Here is a 14598-nt window from a genome sequence, read left to right as displayed (position 1 = left end):
GTCTGGGCGTGGTCGGAGAAGGGGGCGTGGCCTGATGATGGTAGGCTGCATCTGAGAGGCGTGGCCTATATGTTGCATTGTTAACACCTGGGGGCGTTGCTTATGTGTTTGGGTTATGTCTTGGGGGCGTGGCCTTAGGGAAGGGGGCATGGTCTGAGGGAGAGGGCATGGTCTGTTCTTTTGCTCTGGCTGTGTCTGAGGGCGTGGCCTGTGGGAGGGGGCGTGGCCTGTGTTGCCATGGTTACAGCTGATGGGCGTGGTCTGAGTGGGAGGGCGTGGCGTGGTCTGTGCTTTGCCATGGCTGTGTCTGAGGGCGTGGTCGGGGGGAATGGGCTGTGTGTTGCCATGGTTAAAGCTGATGGGCGTGGCCTGTGTGGTGCTGTGTCTGTGTCTGAGGGGCGTGTCTGGGGCTTGACCGGGTGGGCGTGGCTTGGCGTGGGCGTGGCCTCATGGAGGGGGCGTGGCCTGGTGAAATGCACCCATAATGGCCTCCCTATAGCTGTGTAGGGCTGCAGGAGAGCTGGGGAGGGGCTCTTGTTCAGGGAGGGCGGGGATTGCATGAGGGGGGGTGGTTTTTTAGCTGAAAAGGGGGGGATTGAGGTGAGATATTAGGAAGAAATTCTTCCCTGTGAGGGTTGGGAGACCCTGGAAGAGGTTGTCCAGGGAATTAGTGGCTGCCCCATCCCTGGAGGGGTTCAATTCCAGGTTGGATGGGGCTTTGGAGCCCCTGATCCAGTGGGAGGTGTCCCTGCCCGTGGCAGGGGGGTGGAAACGGATGGGTTTTGAGGTCCCTTCCAACCCAAACCATCCTCTCATTCCAAACCGAAACCCTTCCAAGGGAACCCATCCCGCCTCGCAACCCTGATGCTCGCGGGCCGGCAGAGCGTTTGCCATCCCGGCCACGCAGGAAGCGTTTGCCTCGTGGCGTGAATAGTTATCAGTTGAGTGAGGCAATTAAAGCTTGAGTCAAAAATTAATTGATGGAGATTATAGCGTGAGTCAGCGCGGAGGCAGAAACGGCGTCGGTGGCTCCGGGGTTGTCAGCCCCGCGCCCTGACCGCAGCGCGGGTGCTCCGCCGAGCGATGTAATGAACGATTGTAAAGTAATTGGAGCCCTTGGATGGGAAATGCTGTGACAACAGCGAGGTTGGAGGGACAGAAAAGCCCAGATTAGAGTCATAGAATGGTTTGGGTTGGAAGGGACCTCAAAGCCCATCCAGTTCCACCTCTTTGCCATGGGCAGGGACACCTCCCACTGGATCAGGGGCTCCAAGAACCATCCAACCTGGCCTTGAACCCCTCCAGGAGTCATCAAATGGTTTGGATTGGAAGGGACCTCAAAGCCCATCCAGTTCCACCTTCTTGCCATGGGCAGGGACACCTCCCACTGGATCAGGGGCTCCAAGAACCATCCAACCTGGCCTGGAACCCCTCCAGGAGTCACCAAAAGGTTTAGGTTGGAAGGGACTGTGTCCAAAGCAGCGTGGGCAGCAGGGAAAGAGGGGATTCCGCCCCTCTGTTCCTCTCTTGGGAGACCTCCTCTGGAGGGTTGTGTCCAGTTATGGAATCCTCAACAGAAGAAGGACATAGAACTGTTGGAATGGGTCCAGAGGTGGCTACGAAGATGATCCGAGGGCTGGAGGACCTCCTGTACGAGGAGAGGCTGAGAGAGTTGGGGTTGTTCAGCCTGGAGAAGAGAAGGCTCCGAGGAGACCTTATAGTGACCTTCCAGTGCCTGAAGGAGCTCCAGGAAAGTTGGGAAGGGGCTGTTTCCAAAGGTTTATGGTGATAGGATGAGGGGCAATGGGGATAAACTGCAGAGGGGCAGATTTAGACTGGACAAAAGGAGGAATTTCTTCACCATGAGAGCGGTGAGGCCCTGGAAGAGGTTGTCCAAGGAAGTGGTGGCTGCCCCATCCTTGAAGTGTCCAAGGCTGGGTTGGATGGGCCTTGGGCAGATCCAGCGGGAGGTGTCCCTGCCCATGGCAGGGGGTGGAACTGGATGATCTATAAGGTCCCTTCCAACCCAAACTCTCCTATGGTTCTATGGCCTTTTGGCTTCAGAGCCCCCTGGGCGAGGGTTTGGGGGTCCTTTTGGCTTCAGAGTCCCCTGAGTGAGGATCTGGGGGGGTCTTATGGCTTCAGAGCCCCCTGAGTGAGGATCTGGGGGGGCCTTATGGCTTCAGGGTCCCCTGAGTGAGGATCTGGGGGGGCCTTTTGGCTTCAGGGCCCCCTTGAGTGAGGATCTGGGGGGGCCTTATGGCTTCAGGGTCCCCTGAGTGAGGATCTGGGGGGGCCTTTTGGCTTCAGGGTCCCCTGAGTGAGGATCTGGGGGGGCCTTATGGCTTCAGGGTCCCCTGAGTGAGGATCTGGGGGGGCCTTTTGGCTTCAGGGTCCCCTGAGTGAGGATCTGGGGGGGCCTTATGGCTTCAGGGTCCCCTGAGTGAGGATCTGGGGGGGCCTTTTGGCTTCAGGGTCCCCCCAGTGAGGATCTGGCGGGGCCTTTTGGCCTCAAGGTCCCCTGAGTGAGGATCTGGGGGGGCCTTATGGCTTCAGGGTCCCCTGAGTGAGGCTCTGGGGGGGGCTTTTGGCTTCATGGTCCCCTGAGTGAGGATCTGGGGGTCCTTTTGGCTTCAGAGCCCCTTCAGTGAGGATCTGGGGGGGGCTTTGGCTTCAGAGTCCCCTGAGTGAGGATCTGGGGGGTCCTTTTGGCTTCAGGGTCCCCTGAGTGAGGATCTGGGGGGGCCTTTTGGCTTCAGAACCCCCTGAGTGAGGATCTGGGGGGGCCTTTGGCTTCAGGGTCCCCTGAGTGAGGATCTGGGGGGGCCTTTGGCTTCAGGGTCCCCTGGGTGAGGATCTGGGGGGGCCTTTTGGCTTCAGAACCCCCTGAGTGAGGATCTGGGGGGGACTTTTGGCTTCAGAACCCCCTGAGTGAGGGTCTGGGGGGGCCTTATGGCTTCTGTGTCCCCTGAGTTTCGTTTTGGGGGGGCTTTTGGCTGGGTTTTTATCTTGCAGTGGGTGCAGTGGGGTGCAATGGGGGGCATTGGGGTTCCAGGGGACAGGGATGGGGACATGAAGGATGAGAATGGGGACATGGGGGACAAGGAGGGGGACATGGGGACATGGAGGACACGGGTGACGCTGCCCCCCACCCAGGGGAGACCCCCCGCCCTGACCAAGGGGGACCCCAGGGGAGACCCTGCTGCCCCCCACCCCCCGAACCCCTTTTCACCCCCAGCCTGAGCCCCTGCTCCCCCTTCAGGTGACCCTCTGCCCCCACCCCCGACCCAGGGGGGACCCCCAGTTCGGCCTCTGATCCCTTTTCAGCTCCTGCCCCCCTCCCCGAGACCCTTTTCACCCCCCCCGAGCCCCTGTCCCCCCATTTCTGCCCCCCCAGCCCATTTGCCTAAGCCCCTTCCCCTCCCCGAGCCCCTCTCCCCCCATTTCTGCCCCCCTCCAAGACCCTTTTCACCCCCCAAGCCCCTCTCCCCCATTTCTGCCCCCCCAAGCCCCTTCTCACCCCCCCAAGCCCCTCTCCCCCCATTTCTACCCCCCTCCAAGACCCTTTTCACCCCCCAAGCCCCTCTCCCCCCATTTCTGCCCCCCCCAAGCCCCTTTTCACCCCCCAAGCCCCTCTCCCCTCATTTCTGCCCCCCCAGCCCTTTCCCCTAAGCCCCTTTTCACCCCCTCTGAGCCCCTCTCCCCCCATTTCTGCCCCCCCCAGCCCCTGCTCCCCCCCAATCCCCCTTTCACCCCCCCAAGCCCTGCACACCCCCCCCCCCCCCCCGGCCGCTCCCACCCCTGAAGGGCTCTCGACTGGAGGAGGGGGAGCGGCTCCTCAGAGCCCTGACGGGAAAGGGAGGGGGGGGCGCACCCATGGGTGCTGCCGGGGGGGGGGGAATGGGGGGGCAGCAGGGGTGGGGGGACAGGGGGGGCTGGGGAGGGGGGAAATGGGGACATGGGGGTGGGGGGACATGGGGGAAATGGGGATGTGGGGGGGGCAGAGGAATGGGGACATGGGAAAAGGGGGGACATGGGGGAAATGGGGACATAGGGACATGGGACAAGGGGGGACGTGGGGGACTTGGGGACATGGGGGAAATGGGGACATGGGGACATGGGGCAAGGGGGGACGTGGGGGACATGGGACATGGGGGGGACAGAGGAATGGGGACATGAGACAAGGGGAGACATGGGGACATAGGGGATGGGGGTACAGAGCAATGGGAACATGGGACAAGGGGGGACACAGGGGACATGGGGACACGGGGGTGACAGAGGAATGGGAACATGGGATGAGAGGGGGACACAGGGGAAATGGGGACACGGGATGTAGGAGGGGGGACAGAGGAATGGGGACATGGGACAAGGGGAGACATGGAGGAAATGGGGACATGGGATAAGGGGGGACACGGGAAATGGGGTCTTGGGGACACAGGACATGGGGACACGGGATGTAGGGGGGAGGACAGAGGCATGGGGACATTGGGGGGACATAGGGGATGGGGGGACAAAGGAATGGGAACGTGGGACGAGGGGGACATGGGGGAAACAGGGACATGGGGACACGGTGACTGCAGATGCCACAGCGAGGACCCAGCCATGGGGACAAAGGATGGGACAGGGACACAGGGTGGGATGGGGACATGGGGACACTGGGGGGGGACCCCAGTGGGACCCAACCATGGGGGATGTGGGGTGGGGACATGGGGACAGTGGTGGGGACACAGGGACAGTGGTGGGGGTACGGGATGGGGACGTGGGGACACTAGTGGGGCTTCGGGGACACTAGTGGGGACTCGGCCAAGGGGGACACAGTGACACAGGGTGACATGGGGACATGGGGACACTGGTGGGGACACAGGGACAGTGATGGGAGTACGGATGGGGACAGTGGTGGGGACACAGGGACAGTGATGGGGGTACAGGATGGGGACATGGGGACATTAGTGGGGACCCGGCCAAGGGGGACACAGTGACACAGATTGACATGGGGACATGGGGACAGTGGTGGGGACACAGGGACAGTGGTGGGGGTACGGGATGGGGACGTGGGGACATTAGTGGGGACCCGGCCAAGGGGGACACAGTGACACAGGGTGACATGGGGACAGTGGTGGGGACACAGGGACAGTGGTTGGGGTACGGGATGGGGACATGGGGACAGTGGTGGGGACACAGGGACAGTGGTGGGGGTACGGGATGGGGACATGGGGACAGTGGTGGTGAAACAGGGACAGTGGTTGGGGTACGGGATGGGGACATGGGGACAGTGGTGGGGACACAGGGACAGTGGTGGGGGTACGGGATGGGGACGTGGGGACATTAGTGGGGACCCGGCCAAGGGGGACACAGCGACACAGGGTGACATGGGGACACTGGTGGGGGTACAGGACACAGGGACAGTGGTGGGGGTACGGGATGGGGACATGGGGACACTAGTGGGGACTCGGGGACACTAGTGGGGACTTGGCCAAGGGGGACACAGTGACACAGGGTGACATGGGGACACTGGTGGGGACACAGGGACAGTGATGGGGGTACAGGATGGGGACATGGGGACACTGGTGGGGACACAGGGACAGTGATAGGGGTACAGGATGGGGACAGTGGTGGGGACACAGGGACAGTGATAGGGGTACGGGATGGGGACATGGGGACACTAGTGGGGACCCGGCCAAGGGGGACACAGTGACACAGGGTGACATGGGGACAGTGGTGGGGACACAGGGACAGCGGTTGGGGTACAGGATGAGGACTTGGGGACATTAGTGGGGACCCGGCCAAGGGGGACACAGTGACACAGGGTGACATGGGGACACTGGTGGGGGTACGGGATGGGGACACGGTGCCGGGGGGTGTTGGGGTGTTGGGTGAGGGCGGTGTCCCCGTGTCCGTGTCACACGTGTCCCCTGGCTCTGGCCGAGTGCCACGGCCGCACCCGCGGGGCCATAAGAGCCCACGAGGTCCGGCGGTGCCACCATCGTCCCCCGCCATGGCCGCGTCCCCCGCCATCGCCCCGCTGCTGCTCGCCCTGCTCTGCGCCCCAGGTACGGCCCCGCACCCCAAAACCCCCACGGCTGTCCCCCCCAGGGCTGGGAGCACCCCCAAAGCTGCGACCCTCACCCCAAAGCTGGCTACCCCAGCGGGGACGCCCAAAGCCAGGTGCACCCCCAATCTGGGTGACCCCCCCTGCACAGAGCTGGGAGCACCCCCAAATCTGGGTGACCCCCCCAGGGCTAGGTAGACCCCCAAATCTGGGTGACCCTCCCTGCAGAGCTGGGAGCACCCCCAAATCTGGGTGATCCTCCCACAGAGCTGGGAGCACCCCCAAATCTGGGGGACCCCCCCAGGGTTAGGTAGACCCCCAGGGATGGGTGCATCACCCAAATCTATGTGCACCTCCAAATCTGGGTGACCCCCCCTGCAGAGCTGGGAGCACCCCCAAATCTGGGTGACCCCTCAGGGCTACGTACCCCCCCAGAGATGGGTATATCACCCAAATCTGGGTGCACCCTCAAACTTGGGTGCCCCCCCATCGTTACGTGCACCCCCAAATCTGCGTGCTCCCCCAAAATCTTGGTGCATCCCTCAAGCGAAGTGGTCCCCCAAATCTGGGTGCCCCCTCCTAGGGCTGGGTGCCCCCCCAAATCTGGCTGGGGGGATTGGGAGGGGGGGGTGTCCCTGAATCCTGGGTACCCCCCAAGAGTGATAAGGGGGGGATTGGGGGGGGTCCCTGAATCCTGGGTACCCCCCAAGAGTGATAAGGGTGGGATGGGGGGGATTGTGGGGGGTCCCTGAATCCTGGGTACCCCCCAAGAGGGATAAGGGGGGGGGGCACCATGGGGGGGGCTGGGGGGGGGATTGGGGGGGTCCCTGAATCCTGGGTACCCCCCAAGAGGGATAAGGGGGGGGGCACCATGGGGTGGGGGGGGGCCCTGGGGGGTGTGTCCCCCCCCATATGGGGTCCCATATGCCGGGGTGGGGGGGGGGTTGGGGGTGGGCACTGGGTGCTGATGGCCCCGCAGGGTTGGGGGTCCCCAGGGGGGGCTGTGAGGGTCCCCCCGACGTCCTTTGCCGGAGTTGGGAGACGGCGCTGCAGTGTGGGGGTCTCTGCGCCCCCCCCGCCACGGCCCCCCCGGCCACGGTGAGAGCCCCGACCCCAAACACACCCCCAAACCCCCCCCCATAACCCCCCCAATGTCCCCACAGCCCCCCCAAAGTCCCCACAGCCCCCCCAAATTCCCCATAACCCCCAAAGTCCCCACAGCCCCCCCAATGTCCTCATAGCCCCCCCAATGTCCCCATAGCCCCCCCGTGTCCCCGTGCCCCCCAATGTCCCCACAGCCCCCCAATGTCCCCCTACCCCATCCTATGTCCCCACAGCCCCCCCAAAGTCCCCATAGCCACACTGTGTCCCCATACCCCCAATGTCCTCACAGCCCCCCCAATGTCCCCACAGCCCCCCAATGTCCCCATACCCCCCAATGTCCCCACAGCCCCCCCAAAGTCCCCATAGCCACACCGTGTCCCCATGCCCCCCAAAGTCCCCACAGTCCCCCCAATGTCCCCATAGACCCCCGTGTCCCCACAGCCCCCCCGTGTCCCCGTGCCCCCATCTCCCCAAGCTCCTCTTTGTCCCCACAGCACTCCGATGTCCCCAATGTCCCCACAGCCCCCACTCATCCCCTCCCCCCATGTCCCTATAGCGCCTCCCTTTGTCCCCACACACCTGTGTCCCCTCCAGTCCTGTCCCTCCCATGGCCCCACACCAACATGGCCCCACACCTGTGCCCCATGTCCCACATTCCCCATGTCCCCATTCTCTTATACGTCCCACGTCCCCCATGTCCCACATCCCCAATGTCCCCATTCTCCTCCATGTCCCACGTCCCCCATGTCCCCATTCTATATGTCCCACGTCCCCCATGGCCCACGTCCCCCATGGCCCACGTCCACTATGTCCCCATTCTCCTATACATCCCATGTCCCCCATGTCCCCATTCTCCTCCATGTCCCACGTCCACCATGTTCTCATTCTATACATCCCATGTCCACCTTGTCCCACGTCCCCCATGTCCCACATCCCCCACGTCCCCATTCTCCTCCATGTCCCACATCCCCCATGTCCCCATTCTATACGTCCCACGTCCTCCATGTCCCCATTCTCCTCCATGTCCCCTGTCCCCCATGTCCCATGTCCTCCATGTCCCACATCCCCCATGTCCCCATTCTATACATCCCACGTCCTCCATGTCCCACGTCCACTATGTCCCCATTCTCCTCCATGTCCCACGTCCCCCATATCCCCATTCTATACGTCCCATGTCCTCCATGTCCCCATTCTCCTCCATGTCCCCTGTCCCCCATGTCCCACGTCCTCCATGTCCCACATCCCCCATGTCCCCATTCTATACGTCCCACGTCCTCCATGTCCCACATCCCCAATGTCCCCATTCTCCGCCATGTCCCATGTCCCCCATGTTCCCATTCTACACATCCCACATCCCCCATGTCCCCATTCTCCTATACGTCCCATGTCCTCCATGTCCCACGTCCCTCACGTCCCCATTCTCCTCCATGTCCCACGTCCCCCATGTCCCGATTCTATACGTCCCATGACCACCATGTCCCACGTCCACTATGTCCCCATTCTCCTATACATCCCATGTCCCCCATGTCCCCATTCTATACGTCCCATGTCCACCATGTCCCACATCCACCATGTCCCACATCCACTATGTCCCCATTCTCCTATACGTCCCTCGTCCACCACGTCCCACGTCCCCATTCTCCCATATCCATGTCCACGTTCCCCCGTGTCCCCATGTCCCCGCTTCTCCAAACCACCCATCCGTGTCCCCATCTCCCAACGTCCCCGTGTCCCCTCCTGCAGGACATGTGCTCCGACTGCCAACAGATCATCACCCTCCTCACCCACATGGTCAACGCGTCGGCCACCAAGGTGCCCACCGAGGGGATGATGGGGTGGGCGTGGGGTGGGCGTGGGGTGGCCACCGTTGGTGCCGGCGCGGGTGCCATGGTGGCCGTGGGCACAGGTGGCCGTGGAGGGCTTCCTGCGGCACGAGTGTGAGGAGCTGTCGGTGCCCACCTTGGTGAAACCCTGCCAGAACCTCGTGCACGAGTACTTCAACCTCCTCCTCGCCGACCTTGAGGGACACCTCGTGAGTGGGCACCCATGGGTGCTGCGGCTGAGGGACAGGGACACCGGGGGACACCTTGGGGTGCCGGGGGACACCTCAGGGTGCTGGGAGGTCTGGGGACACCACCCATCTGGGGACACCTCAGGGTGCCAGGAGGTCTGGGGACACCACCTATCTGGGGACACTTCGAGGGGCCAGGAGGTCTGGGGACATCACCCATCTGGGAACACCTTGAGGTGTTGGGGACACCTCGGGGTGTTGGGGACACTGGGGTCACTGCCCATCTGGGGACACCTTGAGGTGTTGGGGACACCTAGGGGTGTTGGGAACACTGGGGTCACTGCCCATCTGGGGACACCTTGGGGTGTTGGGGACACCTTGAGGTGTTGGGGACACCTTGAGGTGTTGGGGACACTGGGGTCACCACCCATCTGGGGACACCTTGGGGTGTTGGGGGACATTGGGGTGTTGGGGACACTGGGGTCACCGCCCATCTGGGGACACCTCAGGGTGCCGGGAGGTCTGGGGTCATCACCCATCTGGGGACACCTTGGGGTGTTGGGGACACCTTGGGGTGTTGGGGACACTGGGGTCATCACCCTTCTGGGGACACCTTAGGGTGTTGGGGACACTGGGGTCATTGCCCATCTGGGGACACCTCAGGGTGCCGGGAGGTCTGGGGTCATCACCCATCTGGGGACATCTTGGGGTGTTGGGGACACCTTGGGGTGTTGGGGACACTGGGGTCATCGCCCTTCTGGGGACACCTTAGGGTGTTGGGGACACTGGGGTCATTGCCCATCTGGGGACACCTTGGGGTGTTGGGGGACTGGGGTCATCACTCATCTGGGGACACCTCGGGATGTTGGGGGACATTGGGGTCATCGCCCATCTGGGGACACCTTGAGGTGTTGGGGACACTGGGGTCACCGCCCATGTGGGGACACCTCAGGGTGTTGGGGACACCTTGGGGTGTTGGGGACATTGAGGTCACTGCCCATCTGGGAACATCTCAAGGTGTTGGGTTCACTGTCCATCTGGGGACACCTCTGGGTGCCTGGGGACCCCACGCCACCTCGGGGTGTCCTCCCTGTCCCCCCAGAAGCCCTCGGCCATCTGTGCCCACCTGGAGCTGTGCCCGAGGAAGCCCGGGGGGGACCCGGCTCTGTCCCCGCTCACGGCACTCGGGGCCCACCTGCAGGTACGGAGCTCAGCGCTGGCGTGGGGGGTGCCCGGGGGCATCTCCATGGGTGGTCAGTGGGCATGGAGATGGGGATGGACATCTCCATGGGTGGTCAATGGTCATGGATATGGGTATGGACATCTCCATGGGTGGGTCAATGGTCATGGAGATGGGGACGGACGTCTCCATGAGTGGGTCAATGGCCATGGATGTGGGGATGGACATCTCCAACAGTGGGTTGGTGGCCATGGATATGGGGATGGACGTCTCCATGGGTGCCTCAGCTAAGCATGGACATGGACATCTCCATGGGTGGCTCTGTGGGCACGAGAATGGACATAGACACCTCCATAGGTGCCTCAGTGGACACAAACATGGACATGGACATCTCCATGAGTGGCTTTGTGGGCACGAACATGGACATGGACATCTCCATGGGTGGCTCAGTGGACACGAACATGGACATGGACATCTCCATGGGTGGCTCAGTGGGCACAAACATGGACATGGACATCTCCATGGGTGGCTCAGGGAACATAGACATGGACACGGACATCTCCATGGGTGGCTCTGTGTGCGCAAACATGGACATGGACATCTCCATGGGTGGCTCAGGGAACATAGACATGGACACGGACATCTCCATGGGTGGCTCTGTAGGCACGAGAATGGATGTGGACATCTCCATGGGTGGCTCAGTGGACACAAACATGGACATGGACATCTCCATGGGTGGCTTTGTGGGCATGAGAATGGACATGGACACCTCCATAGGTGCCTCAGTGGGCACAAACATGGACATCTCCATGGGTGGCTCAGGGAACATAGACATGGACACAAGGCATCTCTATGGTGGCTCAGCCAAGCATGGACATCTCCATGGGTGGCTCAGTGGGCACGAACGTGGACACAGACATCTCCATGGTGGTTCAGTGGTCATGAACATGGACATCTCCATGGGTGGCCTTGTGGGCATGAGAATGGACACGGACATCTCCATGGGTGGTCCAGCAGGCACGGACATCTCTGGGTGGCTCTGTAGGCATCTCCATGGGCTTCCCTTTAGTGCTATTCCCACAGACCCCTCTATAGCCGCCTCCTTGGCCACAAACACGGCCATCTTTGGAGGCCCTCCATGGTCTCCTCGTTGGGCAGACGCCCTCCGCAGCCCCTCCAACGTGTCCTTGCCCTCCCCAGGTGGCCGCCAACAAGACCCTCCCGGTGCCGCTGCCGCGCTGCTGGTTGTGCCGCACCTTCTTGGCGCGCCTCGAAGCCGCCGTTCCCAAAGCGACGGTGGCGACGGCGGCGGCGGAGCTGTGCCGGCTGCTGCCGGCGGTGGTGGCGGGCGCGTGCCAGTGCCTGGCGCAGCGCTACGCCACGCTGGCGCTCGAGGGGCTGCTGGGCCGCCTCGGCCCCCGCCTGCTCTGTCACCTCCTCTTGTCCTGTCGCCAAGGGGACGCGCTCGGGGACGTCACGGCTGAGGGCACAGAGGTGAGAGGGGGGCAAAGGATAGGGGGGGGGGGGACAGCGGGGACGCGGTCCCCAAGGAGGGGATGGGGGGCAGCCGAGGGTGGCACAGCCCCGAGGGATGTGACCTCAGGAGGGGTTGTGACAGCTGTTGGGAGACCAATGTGTCCCCTGCGGGATGTGGTGGGGGTCACAGTCCCAACGGACGCGTCCGGGGTGTCACAGCCCCAAAGGACACATTCCAAAGTGTCACAGCCCCAAGGGGCACATTCCAAAGTGTCACAGCCCCGACGGACACGTCCTGGGGTGTCACAGCCCCAAAGGACACATTCCAAAGTGTCACAGCCCCAAGGGACGCGTCCCAGGGTGTCACAGCACCAAAGGACACATCCTGGGGTGTCACAGTCCCAAGGGACACATTCCAAAGTGTCACAGCTCCAAGGGGCATCCTGGGGTGTCATGGCCCCAAGGGACACATTCCAGGGTGTCACAGCCTCAAGGGACACATCCTGGGGTGTCACAGCCCCAAAGGACGCGTCCTGGGGTGTCACAGTCCCAAGGGACGCGTTCTGAGGTGTTACAGCCCCAAGGGACATGTCCTGGGGTGTCACAGCTCCTGGGGACACACTGATGTCCCAAAAGGTGTCACAGCCCCAAGGGATAGACTGGAGATCCAAAGGGTGTCACAGCCCCAAGGGACACATTCTGAGATGTCACAACCCCAAGGGACACATTCCAAAGTGTCACAGCCTTAAGGGACGCATCTGAGGTGTCACAGCCCCAAGGGACACATCCTGGGGTGTCACAGCCCCAAGGGACACATTCCGAGGTGTCACAGCCTCAAGGGACGCATCTGAGGTGTCACAGCCCCAAAGGACACATCCTGGGGTGTCACAGCCCCAAGGGACACATTCCAAAGTGTCACAGCCTCAAGGGACACGTCCTGGGGTGTCACAGCTCCTGAGGACACACTGATGTCCCAAAAGGTGTCACAGCCCCAAGGGACAGACCGGAGATCCAAAGGGTGCCACAGCCCCCAAGGGACACATTCCAAAGTGTCACAGCCCCAAGGGACACATTCCGAGGTGTCACAGCCCCAAGGGACACACTGATGTCCCAAAAGGTGTCCCAAAAGGTGTCACAGCCCCAAGGGACAGACTGGATATCCAAAGGGTGTCACAGTCCCAAGGGACACATTCCAAAGTGTCACAACACCAAGGGACACGTCCTGGGGTGTCACAGCTCCTGGGGACACACTGATGTCCCAAAAGGTGTCACAGCCCCAAGGGACAGACCGGAGATCCAAAGGGTGTCACAGCCTCAAGGGACACATTCTGAGGTGTCACAGCCCCAAGGGACACATTCCAAAGTGTCACAGCCTTAAGGGACGTGTCTGAGGTGTCACAGCCCCAAGGGACACATTCCGGGGTGTCACAGCCTCAAGGGACACATTCTGAGGTGTCACAGCCCCAAGGGACACATCCAGGGTGTCACAGCACCAAAGGACACATTCCAAAGTGTCACAGCCCCAAAGGACACGTCTTGGGGTGTCACAGCTCCTGGGGACACACTGATGTCCCAAAAGGTGTCACAGCCCCAAGGGACAGAGTGGATATCCAAAGGGTGTCACAGCCCCCAAGGGACACATTCCAAGGTGTCACAGCCCCAAAGGACACGTCCTGGGGTGTCACAGCTCCTGGGGACACACTGATGTCCCCAAAGGTGTCACAGCCCCAAATGGACACGTCCTGTGGTCCCAAACAGTGTCACTGCCCCAAAGGGACGTGTCCCCAAGGTGTCACAGCCCTGAGGAACACACTGGGCTCCCAAAGAGTGTCCCAGTCCCACAATTCCATGGGGTGTCACAATACTTGGGGACACCATAAGGTCCCCAAAAGGTATCTCCCCCCCCAAAAGACACACCGATGTCCCCATGGATGTCACATCCTCACAAAGGGGGGGGGGGACACAGTCCAGGTGCCACCACATCCAGGACCCCTCATAGATGTCACCCACCCAGGGGGACGCCACTGCCCACAGCGCCACCCTGAGGACCCAAAAAAAGGGGGGGTGTCCTCACTTTGGGGGGGTCACCAGGGGAACCCCCTGACCCCTGTGTGTCCCCCCCTCCCACCAGGATGTCCCCTTGCTGTCCCCAAACGCCACTCCCTGTGCCCTGGGGCCGCTCTACTGGTGCTCCAGCCCCGCCGCCGCTCGCCGCTGCCGGGTAAGTTGGGGACAATACTGGAGGGGGGGGACACACACACAAAAAAAAAGGGGGGGTCCTGGCCCCCCCAACTCCCCTTTTCGCTCTCCCCCAGGCCCTGCAGCACTGCCGCGACCACGTCTGGAATTAGGGGGGGCACAAAGACACCCCCCCCCCGCAACCTTTATCCCCTAAAGATAAAGCTTGGATTCTGCTCTGCCTCAGTTTCCCTCAGTTTTGGGGGTGGTTTTTTTTTGGGGGGGTGCGCTTACTTTTCTCAGAGAGCAGTTGTGGTTTTTGCATCTTCCTGAAGCTGTGAAAAAAGTGCCCGTTCCAACCCCCCCCCCCCCCCCCCGCCTCGTGTCACCCCAAAAAGAGAAGAAGCCAAAAAAGGGTTAAAAAAATAGAAATGGGGGGCTTTAATTTGGGGGGGGGGTACAGGGGTCCCTGGGGGTGCCCTGGGGGGGGGCGCAGACACCCCTAGAGGGTCCTGGGTGACACTGGGGGGGACACAACAGACACCCAGAGAAGTGTTGGGTGCCCCTGGAAAGAAAGACACCCATGGGGGCCATTGGGTG

The 14598-nt window shown here is 62.1% G+C and overlaps 1 protein-coding gene across 1 annotated transcript; it reads left to right on the top strand.

The window, feature by feature from the left end:
- Positions 1–5892: 5892 nt before the first annotated feature.
- On the top strand, positions 5893–14273 carry SFTPB (surfactant protein B). The gene is made up of 8 exons (XM_054089003.1): positions 5893–6050; positions 7029–7147; positions 8897–8965; positions 9060–9185; positions 10267–10365; positions 11545–11838; positions 13952–14041; positions 14136–14273. Exons 1-8 carry the CDS (start codon positions 5996–5998, stop codon positions 14169–14171), a joined length of 888 nt encoding a protein of 295 aa, XP_053944978.1. The 5' UTR covers positions 5893–5995; the 3' UTR covers positions 14172–14273.
- Positions 14274–14598: the final 325 nt, after the last annotated feature.

The sequence above is a fragment of the Cuculus canorus genome, chromosome 26 (genome assembly GCF_017976375.1).
Source record: "Cuculus canorus isolate bCucCan1 chromosome 26, bCucCan1.pri, whole genome shotgun sequence".
In the NCBI taxonomy this organism is placed as follows: Eukaryota; Metazoa; Chordata; class Aves; order Cuculiformes; family Cuculidae; genus Cuculus; species Cuculus canorus.
The sequence above is the reverse complement of the archived record's forward strand: the minus strand, read 5'-3'. Positions and strand labels throughout refer to the sequence as shown.

What these genes read in the sequence shown, in the direction of transcription:
- SFTPB (XM_054089003.1), top strand. Translation starts at nt 5,996, where the DNA reads ATGGCCGCGTCCCCCGCCATCGCCCCGCTGCTGCTCGCCCTGCTCTGC. An exon ending in CGCCCTGCTCTGCGCCCCAG is followed by an intron (nt 6,051 to 7,028) that starts GTACGGCCCCGC and finishes ATGGCCCCGCAG; the next exon opens with GGTTGGGGGTCCCCAGGGGG. An exon ending in CCGACCTTGAGGGACACCTC is followed by an intron (nt 9,186 to 10,266) that starts GTGAGTGGGCAC and finishes CTGTCCCCCCAG; the next exon opens with AAGCCCTCGGCCATCTGTGC.